Source organism: Kryptolebias marmoratus, linkage group LG11, assembly GCF_001649575.2.
Source record: "Kryptolebias marmoratus isolate JLee-2015 linkage group LG11, ASM164957v2, whole genome shotgun sequence".
Classification (NCBI taxonomy): Eukaryota; Metazoa; Chordata; class Actinopteri; order Cyprinodontiformes; family Rivulidae; genus Kryptolebias; species Kryptolebias marmoratus.
The window spans coordinates 4,291,668-4,308,461 of record NC_051440.1 but is presented as its reverse complement, the minus strand read 5'-3'; the positions used below and the strand labels follow the sequence as shown (position 1 = coordinate 4,308,461).

General features: G+C 37.5%; 1 protein-coding gene across 1 annotated transcript in view; it reads right to left on the bottom strand.

The window, feature by feature from the left end:
• The window catches only part of LOC108244213 (copine-8), a 148,406-nt gene that overhangs the window by 36,952 nt on the left and 94,660 nt on the right, over positions 1–16,794 (bottom strand). Inside the window, exons 12-15 of the mRNA XM_017430195.3 lie at positions 11,657–11,713; positions 9,008–9,069; positions 8,701–8,747; positions 4,519–4,700 (exon numbers count right to left, since the gene is read on the bottom strand). Coding sequence (XP_017285684.2) covers positions 4,519–4,700; positions 8,701–8,747; positions 9,008–9,069; positions 11,657–11,713 — 348 coding nt within the window. The remainder of the gene's footprint in view (positions 1–4,518; positions 4,701–8,700; positions 8,748–9,007; positions 9,070–11,656; positions 11,714–16,794) is intronic.

The following is a 16,794-nucleotide window of genomic DNA, read 5'->3' as shown; positions in this document are numbered from 1 at the left end:
CCAGACTCTATCTCTGGGTGAGGGGATCCACAAACAAATATAAGTCATTTCTCATGCAGTTTAGATCAATATCAATCACTCAGAACAGCATTTTACCTCTGATTTTGCTGAATCAGAGGTAATACTTGCATGGATCCACTGTAAGTCGGTCTGTTTGTAACAGAGTGAGCAGGAATGAAAGCCTGTAAAAGGAGATACTTCCATATTCCACTGTATGCTGCTGATTAAGTTTCTAACTCATTTCTGTTCAGAAAGACTCTGCTTCTAAACACAGCTGAGGAGCTGCAGTACTTTAATGCAGGGGTCCCAATCCACCAGGCCACACAGACAGAATAAAAACTTTAAAGCTATTTTATATATATTGGTCTGAATGGTATTTTATTTCGAAAACGGACCACATTTGTTTCCACCTCTTTTCTGTGCTTGACTCAATCAGCAAACCTACAAACTAATCCAAACAAAAATGAGTAAAAAAAACTTATTTTACATGTTTAGTTTGTGGAAAGGTTGTTTTGTATAAAACATGTTCATGATGCAAAAATGGTTGGGGACCACAGCTTTAATGTATGTTTATGCTTTATTTTTCTATGATATTATGCTGCATTATCACCAAAAAGTTAGATTGAGTCAACATTTATCAATCTAATCTCAGCCATCTAATCTAAAAAGACAGCTATGCTTTTATCTTGACTTGTGTTAAATTGGTGTGGGTTAATAAAAGTATTTAAGGGTTAGTTAAACACCAGACATGCTCATGGTATCATGTTCCCATCATGTATTGGCTTCATAAACTGTAGGTTAGTGTATCAATTAGGAAAATAACTGTTGCTTTTGTGAACAAATTTTCAACAAAGTGTGGTCTTCTGTTAATACACTGATGGCGTGTAACAGTGTTTAAGTTGTAGATTTCCACTTGCTATATGTATCAGTGCAATGGGAAATAGCGCCCCCTCTCTGTGTGGCTGGTTATATGCTGTCTGCTCCCATAATCAATGCCAGTCTGTGAAAGCTGCACGAGAGTGTGCTGCGAGAAGCTGAGCCGATTGCACTGATCCAAACCCATTAGGTTCTCATTCAGGAAATAAAATGCCCGAACACCCAGAAACTCCTTGTCTTCTTTAAAAAACACCAACAAAACGCAGAGTCAAGGGGTTATTTGGGACAGCCTGTTACAGTGGAGTAAAGCAGAGCCCGGTTACAGGTGCATTCAAGGACAAAAAAAAAAAATCAATTTCCAGCTAGAAATCAAGATATTATATGTAGAGTGGCAGCAATTATTTAAATTTCTTTTATGGAATATAAAACATTAAACAAACTAAACATACTGAGAGAGTCAAGGTAGGTTTTTTGTTTGTTTCTAAAAGTTGTTTAAACTATATGACAGCTGAAGATAAACTGCTGTGCACACACACACACACACACACACACACATACACACACACACACATTTACACAAACAAACAAAAACTAAATTAAAAGGTTTTGACTTGTCACTTCTGACCCAGACACACATCCAGTAGATGTAATTTCAGCACTCTGAATATATCTGGTTAAAACTAGACATTTGGTCTTTAAAATTTTTATTACGCACAAGCAAATGTAAATACAGAAGTGGCACAGCTCAAGTCTGTGAATTTTGCCCAAAATACCAAAGATCATTCTTTAGGATCTATGACTAAAAAAGCAGAGTTTTGGATTAAAACTGCTTATGTTTGTTGGGTTTTTTTTTGCCCATTTTTTAAAATCGATGATGTTTTAGTCGTAACATCAATGTAATATAAAGTTCAAACACATCTTGACATTACCCACTGTTGTCTCTGTTTTCAGCCTTCACTTGAACAAAGTGATGGGAAAAGAGTCTTTTTTTTCAAATTAAAAAAGAAAAAAGCATGGTCAAAAGTTCATGAGCTCTTTTTGACACTTTTTATTGGTTAGACATTCAGAAAAACCATAGACAGATGGAAGGGGGGAACGGTGGAGTTGGTTTGGTGTGGTAGTAGCTGAGACTCAATCACAACACATACTCTGAGCACTAACAGATCACAAGTCTTTGTTTAAAAACTTAGCCTGTTAGGCAGCGAAGTGCATATAAAGATGAGGAGGCTTGTTTTCTTTTGTTTTCTGAGCTACAGAAGTGACAAATGTGAACCTCTCACCAATAAAGACATTCCCAAACCTAGAAGGCAGCGAGAGGCTGTTTCTGATATTCAGTTAAAGTGCAGCTAAAAGAAAATCGAGAACAGCAAATCTCGATTCCTGAAAGAGGAATGAAGGAGCTTTGATTATTCTAAATGGGGAAAAGTCTAACAATTTAGCTTTAAAACAGGCAATTTTGGGTTCCAATTTGTAGGATAATAAGATTACAGGCAATAGAAGATCCACTGTGGCGTGAAAACCTCATTACATTCCACTAATATCCAAAATTTCCCCAACTGATATGAGACACTACAGGGTCGTAAGCACTTTAGGATGTAAAAATTGAACGTACATTAAAAATATTGCAATTGTTTTGGGAACACTTTAGTTCCTCTGATGCATTATTTAGAAAAGAATGTCCCAAGGTATATTATTAATATTGTAGAAGTCATAAAAAAACACAAAATAGGATAATATTTCGGGTTCCAAGGTAAAATCTTGTCCGTTTTGTTGTTGTACTGCTTGTATCTTCTGTTATTTTAGAAGAAAACATCAGAGCTGATGTCTAAATGAGAGCAATAAAAAAAAAAATTGTTTGAACCTAAATGTTTTGGGGGTTTCCTGTTATCTCAGCAAGAAACCATATCGACAACTGCACACGGACTCTTTTGCTTTGCAAATGAAGGTTGGATAATTACACCAGATTCAGCCTGATTCCTACCCCTCATTTCACAGCTGTAAGTCGAATCCTTAATGGTTAGACTAATGCATGTGCAGGTCGTCTCGAGGTTCACGCCCCTGGGGAGGCTGCCACTCTATGCTGAGCAGCTGTAATGGCTGTAAATGCCTCTGGAGAAACATCTGGATGTGAGAGCACACCAAGAGGAAGATTACGGACAGTTTAGGAGGAGCTGCGATACCTGGGGTGGACCACCAGATAGACGGTGAAAGATTAGGTATGAAATGTTAAACGATGAACAGCAAATTGTGATACATGAAGGACACACAACTATTTTCTCACTCATGTAAGCCCAGCTACACATTGCATATAAATAAATAAATCTGACATTTTTGCAGACCTGAAAATAGCATCCTTACTGCCAAAACCTAACCAACTCATTTGGCTTCCCCTACCACAGATTGTAGAAGCTTGTTGGATGTGTTTTTCATGTTGGACACCATCATACGCCACCCACCAATATACTATTGCCTTTAATTAGTAAAGTGGGTGTTTGAAAGTGTACAAATAATTAGTTTATTTGAACAAAGTTTCTTCTAAACAGTTTTAGTGCAACACTATAAGTTAATAATGTTTTACTTTTCTTTGTATGAGTAATTGTGACATTTAACGTGATCCCTAATGATCATTTCATCAGAGCTCCTGAGCTCATTTGGTGATTGTTTTTTTTTCTGCAGAATTGTGTTTAATTTTTAATTAGGGTTGTATGTATTTGGTTTGTGTAATATAATACAATTCAGTCTTTAACCACAATATGATGTGATTCAATGAGTTTGATCCAACACAATTAACTGCAATACAATTCAACAAAACAAAGGAAGGACTCTATGTCAATTACTAAGACTAATTTGTTACTGCCTAATAAAAAATGGCCACTCATGTACAGTTCTTGTTCTAAAATTACAAAACACTTTCATAAAACCTGATTCACAATTCACAAACAATACACAAAAAATTGAGGTCTAGAGAAAGAATTAAAAAACTACCAGGCAGATTTTGGAAAAAAAAACAACCTTTAAATAACTCAGTTGTGAACAGCAAAATGTATTTTCTACACTGTAAAAAATAAAAGAAGTTAATCTTTTGTGTTTTGCTTCCAGTAATATTACTTGAGCCATAGATCAGGCTGAAGCACACTTTCAGTGTTTGCTGCTGCTTGCACTGGCACTGCTAAAGTTCTCCTCCTGAACACTAGGTGTTGCTAATGAGAAAACAATACTGCTAAGCAGCAGGAAGTGCAGCCAGAAAAAGAAACTTAACTATACTTTTTCTGCCTTTTTAAGAGATGCCTGTAGAAACAAAACTGATTACAAACTTTTCATTTAATAAATGCATAAATCAGATTTTATCGGTACAAAGACAATAAATCAGTGCATCTAGATTTACTCTCAAAACTGTGTTGGTAAATGGCTGCTCTATCAATCTAATATCATACATGCTCACGTTTGTGACTTGGTACAATTCAGTTTATTTTTGCATCTCAAATTTTAACACAATGCCAACGGAGGGCACAACAATTGAAACAATTCCATTTTAGTTTTTGGCCTTTTTAAAAAAATATTCTGTACCTATAAATGGCAACAGAATAAGTTGGGGGAGTGAGGGTGTGGTGTATGACGACTGAACAAAATTCCTCTCCTCACCAAGGGAAACTCATGAGAGACACGTCCATCTGGTGGAAGCTTGGCACCAAAGCCGAGTGCAGGAAACAGCTTGTCGCTATCATAGTCCTGGATGATCTCACCGACGGCCCGCAGCGCCATGGCGTAGTCATTCAGCTGATATGGGCTCATGTAATGAAGTGAGGTGGGCTGAGATGGGTTACCTGGATACCAAATGGTACAAAAAACAGCAAACATACATCAACGCCACATTGTAATCATGCCTGCTTTTCTTGGGCTTCATTTGTGCTAAAATGCCCAGGGAAGTTTTAGTTAGAAAATCATTAAATTAACAGGAATGGTCTTATTGGTTGCCTCAAATGCTAATTACTACAGCTATGCAGTCCATTGTAGGCTATAAACTACTGTTTACCAAACAAATGATCAGGGTAAACTAAAAAAAAAAAAAAGACTAACACTATTCAAAGTGTGATTCTCTATAATGATGCAGTTTTTTTCACTAAAGCTTCCTTTTTCAGTCCATGTACACAAGAAAGTGTTTCTGATGGTTAAAAGTAAAACTAAAAAGCTTGCCTTCAGATGTCAGGTTATTTTTATGTCAAAAGAAAAACAAGGACACAAAATAAAAAACATACAAAAAAAAAACTAATAAAATCTAAATAACTAAATCATGAAGCAGTTTCCACAGGAATAAAATGAATGTCCCGTCAACACTCATCCAGGTATTTCATAAAATTTATATATGGCATATATTTTATTCTGTTTATAAACAATCCTAACAAAAATGCAAAAAAAACCAAAAAAAAAAACCTCACAATGCACCACTAGGTGGCGAGAGCGTCCACAGTAACAACATACTTTATCAAAATACATAGAGAGGCCAAGACAGTGGAGCTTCTCATACAGCTTAAAGCTCGGAGCTCCACACTCTTCAGTTTTGAACTTACAGAGCTCCATGGATGGGGAGCGAAACTTCTTAAACTACAGCTTAGAAGTCTAAATGCTTTGTTTTATTAAATCTTTTTGGGACAGAGAGAGAACGCTCCTATCTCAGCTAAAGATCTTCCCCAAACAACTTTTCTCATTACTGTTAAAAGCTTGCTTTCCATTTGGTAGTGTTTACAATTTCCCTTCAGTTATCAGCCCATTCAGCACACAATCGGCGTTTAGTGACAGGATCAGGAAGAAGCCAGACAGACCCAGAAAAATAAGAGCGTAATAATAAGACTATTAACGTATGTGTGCAAAATGAGCTGGAAAGTGAAATGCTACTTTGGGAAGCGTTTCAAAAATCTCACCTGTTTGTAAGTGGACATGAGGTACAAACACAGCTGAAAATCTCAGTTGTAAAAGATATCCAGCCCAGTGTAGATGAGGTGTAGAAGAGAGGTTGTCATGTCCTACAAGACCAATGAATTTGTCCCTAAATCTTTTGTAAACATCTGTTCCCTCTCTCTGTTGCCTTGAGCCCATTAACTTCAATTATTTCAAATCTAAAACATCAACAGTAACTACAGCAGTTCCGTTCGTAAAGAACAAAAAATGGACAGCTCAGTAATTTCTGTTAATAACCGGCCACAAATATTTTTAGAAAATGTTGCTTGTGCAGAATATAAATAGTATAACTGATGGAGACAGTTTGCAGTTGTAGATTAATACAACTGCTCTTGTGAGTTTGTGGATGTTTTCCACAGCAGGATGGAGCGAGACAGAATTAATCTGATAATTTACAGAGTGTGTATGCATGGAGATGAATGAACATGTCATGTGCTCCAAAATACAGAGCGTGGGGAGTAAATAATACCGTCTTCTATGGAAATTTCTTCTCTGTTGTTAAACCCTCATTTGTGCTCCTGGGCTGTAACGCTTCAGGAAACATGATGTCACCAGAATCATCAATAATAAAATTACTGACCTTTCCTGTTGACGAAATACCCCAGAATGGTTTCAAGGTGCTAATTGCAACATTAAAAAAAAGTTGTTATAGGTTTTCTAAATATGCACAAGTGTGCATCTTTGTAAGTCAACTTTAATATCAACAGAAAGAAGACTGTAGAGGCCTAAAGAGACTTGGTTAACACTACAGTCTGTAATATTACAGTTATTAAACATTAATATCTGAGTGCTGCACTCTCTGCTCTGTCTCTAAACACCCATTTTACAGTGGGCTGCTCATAAACACAACTGATACTAGTTCAATTCAGAGTACACCTCTCTATGGCTACAAGGAGGCAAAGTCTGAGATCCAATGCTTCATTTAGGAGCTTTAAATCTCAAACCAGAAGAACAGTTTAACCTCCCTAACCTGATGTGGTCCATCCTTTGCTTTTTTTAATAAAAATGTATTTTAAATGCAAATATTACAAGCCAAAAAAAACGGCACTTCCTGAAAAACTGATTTGGAGCATTCGTCTAACATCAAAGTGAGTTTACAGGACCAAACAATCTGAAGTCCATCATTCTACCAAAAGATTGGTCAAAAGATAAGTGTTTAAGACAGCTGTCAGTAATGAATGCTGTGCAAAAATGGATGAAGCAAACTCTAATTAACGTGAGGAATGTTAAATGCCTCTACAAAGATATGTGAAGACAATTAGGCCATACAGAGAAGAACTACTTCAAGTTGTTGCCCATCGAAGTGGTTCTATGATGGGATGTGGTATTTTGTATTTCATTTTTGAGAAATGGATTACCTGACAGTGTAATACAGCACTTCTCATCTTGTTTGTCTGAAGCTGCACTTGCCTACTTTTAACATTTTGCATTATTTTTTTAAATACTATTCTTATTATTCTAGCCATTTTGAAGTGGGGTTCTGTGAAAAAGTGATGATTGCAGCCAACAGCAAAGTGGACTGATGTCATCCCAAAACAGCTCCAATCTCAAAAGGCAAATCATGGCAAATCCCCCAAAAAAGTAAAAAAAAAAAAAACTAAAACAACTGGACTTCTATGCTGTTGTTGAAGATGTTTTACTTCCCTTGAAACTTTCCCTGATGGGAAGTGAAACATTTTCAACACCAAAAAAGAAGTCCAGTTGTTTTGTAAAACTTCTTGGGATTTGCTATTTTATAGACTTTTTATATCACCATCAATTTCACATTACACAGTTACTTCCATAGATTTCTGTGGTTACTTGCAAGCACAAACAGCAGCAGCTAGACATAGCACTTCCAGCCCAATCTGGGATCGTTTTTGCCAGGAATCTCATAAGATTATAACCATGAAATGCAAAGCTGATACTGGCGTAAAGGTTTAAACCAATGTATCTGCATGAACCACTATGACATTTTTTCAGATTGGAGTTTTAAGACAGCACCAATCTACTTTGGTCTTGGTTGGGTTCAGACTAGCCATTAGCTCATCAGTCCTCTTGAACTTTAACTCTAGTTTTCCCAAACTTAGGTCATTCAAAGAGCTATCTACAACAGGTAAGATAATAATTGCTCATAACCTTTCGACAAAACCTCACTTCAAAGTGGCTAGAATATCCCTTTAATGCCTGTTTTTACAATATTCCAAGGGTTACAGTTACAGAAATAAGATATTTTCTCAGAACTCATATGACTTGCTTGTAGGACTAATATTAAATGTTGCAACATTAACTAGTAGTCAAACATGGGGAAACTAATGAAGATAAAGTGCACACATACATAGCTGCCCCAGAACACAGGATTGTAGGAAGCTAATCTAATTACAGCACACAAAGGTATCCGCTGCATAATCTTCAAAACTGTGTTTTATTAGCTCACTAAATCATGTCTCATTACAGCAAAAACATCCATCAACTCTAAAACAAAACAAGTTGTCTGTGTAGAACAGCTAATATTGCTTTTCAGTAACTTGTTTCTGATACAAACTGGTGTTTACTTGCTTCAAAACGCTCCCCTGCAGGGCAGATATGTTTGAAAAATGTGGCGTAATGACTTTCTGTCTCCGCAGACACAAACTTTGTTAGGCTGAGCTCAGAAGTTCAAAACCACAGAGATACAGTAGTTCTAACAAAAACAAAACTTTCTGCTGCTGTATCTGGATTTTTTTGTAGTTAATTTTAGATGAGAACCGCCATTAAACAAAGTTGACCAGTTAGGAGGGCTTTAAAAAAGTTTACATCACATAGATCTGATCTTTAATTGGAAAACCTTCATATGTTCGATACACTTTAAAGACTTTGGTATTAAGAGCAGAGCTTTAAATCACTCACCATTTGATGCTGTGAAATCAATTGCCACTGTGAAATTAATCTGTGTCCTACAAAAAAAACATAAATTGCATAAGAAGGAACATTGAACCATCAATCATGTCAGATTATGCCACGGCGCGTCTCAAAGCATGCAGCAGAGAGCAACTAGGCAGCAGGGTATCGGCAGCTGTCTGTCTTCATATTAGAGTGGAGAGATAACACGGGCCGGTAATCCTCTGCAGAGTTTACACGGCTAACTGCAAGTGACACAGGATTTAATGATGCTGCCTAATCTGCTATCATTTGCTATCAATTACTAGGAACTTACCCGCCTCTGATGTAGTCCAGGAAGGACAACTCTGTGTCCACCAGGCAGGACAGAAGGGTGACCTGTCACACAGACACAGATGTTAAATGAGACAGAAATCACTTTTAGAATCACCTGACCATTACATTATTTGTTTTACGCTCTTGATATTTATTATTGCACGCAGCTGAAAGGTGAAAGAGGGTGATATTGTTTGTGTGTGTGGTGGGGGGGGGTCAGTCATGTTAGCAAAATATCTAATGAAGCACAGGACAGATTTTAATGAAAACTTCAGAATATAAAGACTGGATGTACATCTTCTTTTCCTTTCAGCTGTTCCCTTTTCAGGGGTTGCCACATCAAGTCATCCTCCTCCATCTAACTCTGTCCTCTGCATCCTCTGTCCTCACTCCAACTACCTCTATGTCCTCTCTAACTGCATCCATATGTCTCCTCTTTGTCTTTTTCCTGGCAGCTCCATCTCTAACATCCTTCTACCAATATACCCACTGTCCCTCCTCTGCACATGTCCAAACCATCTCAGTCTGGCCTCTCTAACTTTATCTCCCAGCCGTTCAACCTGTGCTGTACCTCTGATGACCTCATTCCTAATCCTGTCCATCATTGTCCCTCCCAAGGAGAACCTCAACATCTTCAGCTCTGCCACTTCCAGTTCTGTCTCCTGTCTTTTTGTCCGTCCCACTGTCTCCAAACCCTACAACATAGCTGCTCTCACCACTGTCTGTAAACCTTTCCTTTGACCTTTGCTGCCATCTTTGTGTCACAAATCCCTCCTGAAACTTTTCTCCATCCACTTCATCCTGCCTGGATTCTCTTCTTTACCTCTTCACAGCACTCCCTGTTTTCCTGGACAGTTGACCTTAAGTACTTGAAGTCCTGCACCTTTGTGACCTCTGCTCCTTGTAGCCTCACTGTTCCACCTGCCTCCCTCTCATTCACACACAAGTACTCTGTCTTTCTACAGTTGACTTTCATTATTGGATGTACATCTACAACTGATTAACTTACGGAGTCAACATGACTCAAGACAGCTGATGCAGCCAACTAACCTCAGCAAACACAGAAATGGCTCTAACTAACAGTTTTACAGATATTGAGCTACAACCTGGTGTGGTAGTAGTTGCGAGTCATCCTCAATGCATACTCCAAGTTCATGATCTTTGCTTCAAACTTTAACTGTCGGATTGAACCCTGTCAGTCTTTTAGTAATACACCTCATGAACCATTGGATGAATTTTAATGAAACCCTCGGGACAGTCACTGGATTATGTTCTACAACTGATTATCTTTTGGAGTCAGTCACATTCAAGATGGTCACCCCAGCCAATCAAGCTTAGCAAACACCACAATTCCTTTAGCAAAGTCATTATTTATTTATTTATTTACAGATTTTGAGCTACAATTTGGTGTGGCAGTAGCTGAGAGTCTGAATGGAAGGCTGAATGGATATTTTATTCTTGTGGGAAATGAAAATTTTCTTATGATATTTATTGCTGAAGGACCTGTTGGCTCTCACATGTGAAACACTTGAGAACCCCCTCTAACCAATCAGTCTGGAGAAACTGGTCAGCCGATTTGAAAAAGGTGGATTGTGGGGTAGCTGCTGGAGACAAACCAGATAGAGCTTACGACAGTCACACTTTTAGTTTAAATCTCAATTTAACTTTTGGTTTAAATTCTCCTGAAGCCTGAACATACTTCACACCAAATAAGGAAAGAGACTGTGGTCAAAGCAAAAACACAGGAACATTTTTATTCACATTTTTAATTGGGACTGGTCTTCCTAAACATGGAGACACTTTTAAGCAGTTCTCTCTCTTGACCTAAAATTTGATGTGGTAGTAGCTAACAAACTTGACTTGTAGATTACAGGAGAAAGAACAAAATACTCTGAGCTGGTTGTCATTTTCTGATCAACTTTTAAGGTAAAATAGTTTAATATTTTCTTGCTTTTTAATCAGGGCTGATACAGTGTGAAAAATCCAGATTAAATATCATCATGACAGTTCTGATTGTTCCTGTTGTATTTATTGTTTCCTCTGTGTGACTTTCTGGGTGGCATTAATTTGTACCCCTGTTGTACTTTTAATAAAATATATTTTTTTCCTGTTTTCATCTTTTTTATGTCTGGAGAACTATCACATTTCTGGAATTCAAAGAGACAGAGAAAGTGTAGAACTTCTTCATATAGTTGAAAAAGAGTTGCCCAGTTATAATAAATCTTCAGATGGAGGCTCTTACAGTAAACTGAATTAAAGCTGTTATACTACAGATGTTTCCCTGAAGATTGAGGCACAAGACAACGGGCTAATCAGAGAAATTTTATTCACCAATCAATTTTATTTGGAACATTAATTAATACTGAAAATGCTTGTAAACTGATAACCAATATCATGCATGGTTATGGGGACTGGTATGCACAGATAGTACCCAAATTTGAATTATTCCACCTCCCTACGTTACACAAGCTTTTTACATTTCTTTCTTTTGGTGTGAAAACATTTGTTTACTTCACATGACCGTGATATAAAATCTGTTTCCATCTTGTTGTTTCTTTTATTATGCTATCAACCTAAATGTCCACATTAGCATTTCGACAGTATATGTGTTTTATAGAATAATAAAACAGTAATAAATAAAAAAACTTACCGTTCCTGAGTTTTGGTACTTTTTCTTCTTCTTCCCTTTCTTTTTTGGGTTGAGTACCTGTGGACGCATAAGCTTGTTTTATGAGCCTGAAATAGGATTGTTGTGTCTTAAATGCTTCTTTAATAAATGTTTCACAAGAGAACCCTTGTTTTCGTACTACTGACTGAGTAATTAGGAAGCTTGCTTTAATAAGTCTCTGTCTACAAGCTCATTTCTTCTTCTAGCCTTAAGACACTGCTCTTAAAGAGACCCTGACAGAATTGTGTCCACATGGGTAATGTCAGTTTTTACTATATGTGTCGCGATAGAAAACAGAGAGTAGTGTTAAAGACTGATAAAGGAGAAAACATTGATCTGAGAGTTGTTGATCCCATGTAACATCCCACATGTTACAAGAAGCAGCCTCTAGGTTACATGAGGAGGTTTTTGTTTTTCTTAAGCAGAGTCTTAATCTCCAGAGACATATGCTTGTCTTCAACAGGGCTGACAGTAGTTTAACTGTTTAAGTACAAGTGGACAGTACAGAAAAAAAGACTTGGTTTACTGGTGCTGGCGTCATATTAGGCTACGTTCACACTGCAGGTCTTAATGCTCAATTCCAATTTTGTTTGCTCAAATCCGTTTTTTTAGGGTGGTCGTTTACATTATATTTTAAATGCGACCTCTTTCAGTTTCCAGTTTCCAAAATGACCAGCAAATGAGTTACAGCTGAGCTGGGACATGAGGAGCAACAGGTGAGGTGGGCGTGGCAGGCAAACCGGAGAATTACAGAGCTGAGGGGCCAGGTGAACAGTGACACAGGAAACACATGAGAAAACTGAAACACCAAGACAACCAGAACACCAGAGTGACAAAAGACACAGAAAACAAAATTACACAAGAAGTTAAATGCATAATAAACAAGAAATAAAACAGAATTACAAAACAATTAACCTAATGCAAAATAAACTCAAAAATACCTTATCCATGACAAATAGACCAGAACTGGAACCAAAAATCTTCAATATTTTTTCAGACCTAACGGAATGACCTCAGACTTAGCATCACTGATTTTGAAGTGATTTTGGGCCATTCAGGATTTAATATCTGAAAGGCAAAGTGTAACATTATTTAGGCTGATGGGATCTATGGATTTCGGACGTCATCTGCATAAAAACAACAATGTACATTAATGTTCTAAATAAGATGTAAAAATGTAAATAGACAATTGAAACCACTAACCCCTGAGGTGCACCACAACTCACTTGAGCCATTGAGGATGGATAATTGTAAAAGACGACATAAGAGGTTCTGTCGGTAAGTTATGAACTTAACAATTTAAAGCTGACTCCTGAAGCCATGACTGTAAATGTCACAAGAGGATGCAATGAGCAGTAGTACTGAAAATGGGACTGGATATCTAAAAGTGATCAAATTTATTTGTTTCCTGTATCAGCACTCAGCAGTAGGTCATTAGTCATGTTCACAAGTATGGTTTCTGTACAAGATGAAAATGCCCACTATGAGTGCAGTACCTTACTTTTAAAGCTCTGAATAATTATGGGTATTTTGGACAATAACTAGAATTTTAATGTAAGTTCTTTTTTTTAATTATTTTGCGCCAAACCATAGTCACACTTTTAGGCGATAAAAACAAAGAGGAAAACACGAGAAAAACAACAACAGCTTCACTCCTCTACCTTCTCTGCCTGGGCTTCTAATTAGTGAATATGCTCCTCTAGTCAGCAAGAGCAGAACAAAACATTAAGTTTTTTTTTTCTAAACCTTCAGTTATTAAGCTTGGTAAATTAGTGTAAAATGCTGATGGGGTACGAGGTTATAATAAAATCTCAACTGGAAAAAAAATCATCCTCAGGGGGTGTTGAGATGAGGTTCACTGTACAACATCTGAATCACATGGAGCATATTTTTTGCTGCCTGAACATACAGTGGCTTCAGAAATTATTCAGACCCCATTCACCTTTTGCCATTTTGTTATGCTACAATCTGATGTTACAACCATTTAAATTTATTTTAGTGTTCATTAATCTACACTCAGTACCACATAATAACAAAGTGACATTTAAAAAATGTAAATTTAGAGCAGCATGTCGGACCAGTGGTTATTGCTGTTGCTTCACAGCAAGAAGGCCGCAGGTACACTTCCTGGTTTTTCTGTGTGGAGTTTACAAGTTCTCCCCGTGGACGTATGGGTTTTCCCCAGGTACTCCGGTTTCCTTTAACTGACCAAAAAAGGTTAATTTGTAACTAAATTGTCCCTAGATATGAGTGAGAGCATGAATGGTTGTTTGTCTCGTTTGTCTCTACGTGTCCCTGTGATGGACTTGTGACCTGTCCAGGGTGTCCCCCACCTCTCACACAGTGACTGCTGTTGACACTAGGTCCCTGTGACCTGGAAAGGAAAAAGTGGGTAAAGAAAATAGATGGCTTGAAAGTGTAAAATTATTTCAAAAAAGGGACATGAAATATCCCATTTCGATAAGTATTCAGACCCTTTCATTTATACTGAGTTGAAGCACCCTTGGCAGCAGTTTCAGGACTGAGTTATTTGGGGTTTGATGCAACAAGCTTTGATCACCTGAATTTGGTGAATTTTCTATCAATTTTCCTTCGCAAATCCTCTCAAACTTAGTCCGGTTAGATGGGAAATGTTAGTGGAACCTTTTTCAAGTTATTCCAGAGATGTCTGATAGAGATTAAATCACGGCTCTGGATGGTCCTCTATAAGACATTCAGAGTTGTCTCTAAGCCACTCATGTTGTCTTCACTGTATGCTTTGGGTCACTGTCATACTGGAAGGTGAACCTTTGACTCAGTCTGAGGTCCTCAGCTCTGTGGAACAGGTTTTTATTGAGGATATTCTATGTTTTGTTTCAGTTAGATTCCTCTCAACCAGTCTCTCTGTCCCCGCTGCTGAAAAACACCCCCAGAGTATGTTACTGCCACCACTGTGCTTTACTGTTGGGATGTTCGTGAGCAGGTGATGAGCAGTGCTTGGTTTCTTCCAGACATAACGTTCAGAAAATACACCAAACAGTTCCATCTTGGTTTCATTGGACCAGAGTATCTTGTTCCTCTCAGTCTGAGAGTCCTTCAAGCAGCTTTCAGGTGTTTCGCACTGAGAGGTCTGTTGTGTCAGAAAAATAATTCCCAGGCACTGTTAGATGAAATCACTCAAACAGGTTTATTTATATGTTGTGCACAAAATATAGAGAGCATTAAAGACAATTAAGAGTTAACATCAGAGTCCCAGGTCCAAACAGGGAAGCGCCGAATCAAAGCTCCCCCCCCCAAGTCAACACAAGAGCTTATATTAAAGATATTGGATATTGAAATATTGGACCAAAAGGAGGAGTTAGGGGAAAGCAAGTCAGTGTGGTTTCTATGAGGAGAAAAATCAACATGACTCCTGTAAACAAGGTCATTCTGTGAGAAGTCATAGCATAGTCAGGACTCAACAACAACAGGTATTACCCTATAATAAACTCTGGCGTTTCAGCTGAGCTACTCTGCCATAAAGACCAGATCGATACAGGCCTACTTTACCAAAAGTGAACACCAATCAAAGTGTAGAAACATCTCAGCAGGGGTCAAAAGAAATAGGGGGCATCTGGGCTAAATTTCAAGTGTTGTTTCAAAAGGTCTAAATACTTACAATAAAGTTAGATTTCAGTTTTTTATTTTTAATAAAACTATAAAAGTATATAAAATTCTGTTTTAACTTTGTCATTATGGGGTACTGAATCCCACGGTGAAAAAAATATTGTAATAACTATTATCAGGCTGCAACATAACATAAAAAGAGTGAAAGCCACTGTATGTGTGCTTACATTATACACGACTAAAACAGTATTTTAGATATTTATATGATGATGAGATTTTCTACTGCCACTCGATTAGTGAAGTGAAAACCTTTGTAACCTTGTTATGTATTTGACTAGTTTTTCATACTATACAATCTTCAACAGAAAACCAAACATCTTTTTTATTACTGGAAGCCAGTCAGTTGTGGTAAATTATCTCTGCAGAGACACGAGCTCTGACTTTATTTCCACTGTTCTTCGAACCTGTTTGAGACATTTTTATGGACTGTTTTCTTTGTCCCGTGTGTGCAGACCTAAACCAGCAACCTTGTGAGGGCATCAGGACCACAAAATGTCTCTTCTCTCAGCTGTTATCTTTGGTTTTGTGATGTGAAACAAATACAGGCTTCAGCATCAGAGCATACAAACTGCAAATCATTTTCTGCGTCTGTCCAGAGAGAAACACATTTACGGTTCTGCTTGACTTCAGGCAAGCCTCCTGCTGAGCAGTGTGAAGGCGAGCAAAGACGTGGATGTATTTATTCAAACATAAGATTGTAAACATTGCGAAACAATCAATATAAGTTTTAATAGAGTTATATTTCTCTGATTTACTGCTTTGTTCTCCTCTGTTATGGTAATAATCTTTTTGTATGGGTATTTTTTCCAACACCCAGCCTTTATTTCTCTGTTGGTGGATTTCTTATGTGTTGCTGTCATCATGTCTGTCACTCCCCACTGGTTTCTTGGTTGCTAATTGAAAACTCAACAGGGGGTGAAAGCAAACAGATGGTCTTACATTTTATATACTACTGGGATGCAAAGCTGATATGCACTGCACGCTAAAAATGTAAAGCTGAGGTAAACAATCACACACAAAGAACTTGTCACTCTAGTAACTAGGTGAGCAGAGGAACTCATCTATGGTGTCTTAATTCAACCTGGTCTCCACTGTTGTACAAGTTCACCCTTAACAAGAACAAGTTCAGAGTTTAGCTCAGACATGTTATATCTAAACTCTGATGTCCATTAATCAAATATTTCTATTCTACTTTCTGCTTATGGCAGGCTGTTGTGTCATATAATCAACCACCTTTTCACCTTTAACTTACTTTTTTAGATAAAATACCATTTCCCTCACTTCATAGTCCAGCCCTTAGATAATCCACTGACCAGCATCAGAACCTCATGAAACCTGAACTTCTTTTTATCAGAAGTCTGACATATATTCATACCTTCCACTGTTTTAAAAGTCATGGTTATGCTAGCTCATGGCAGGTCATTTAAGAGTTCTTCTGCCAGCTGTGGTTCCACATATTTTGTTATTGAACACGT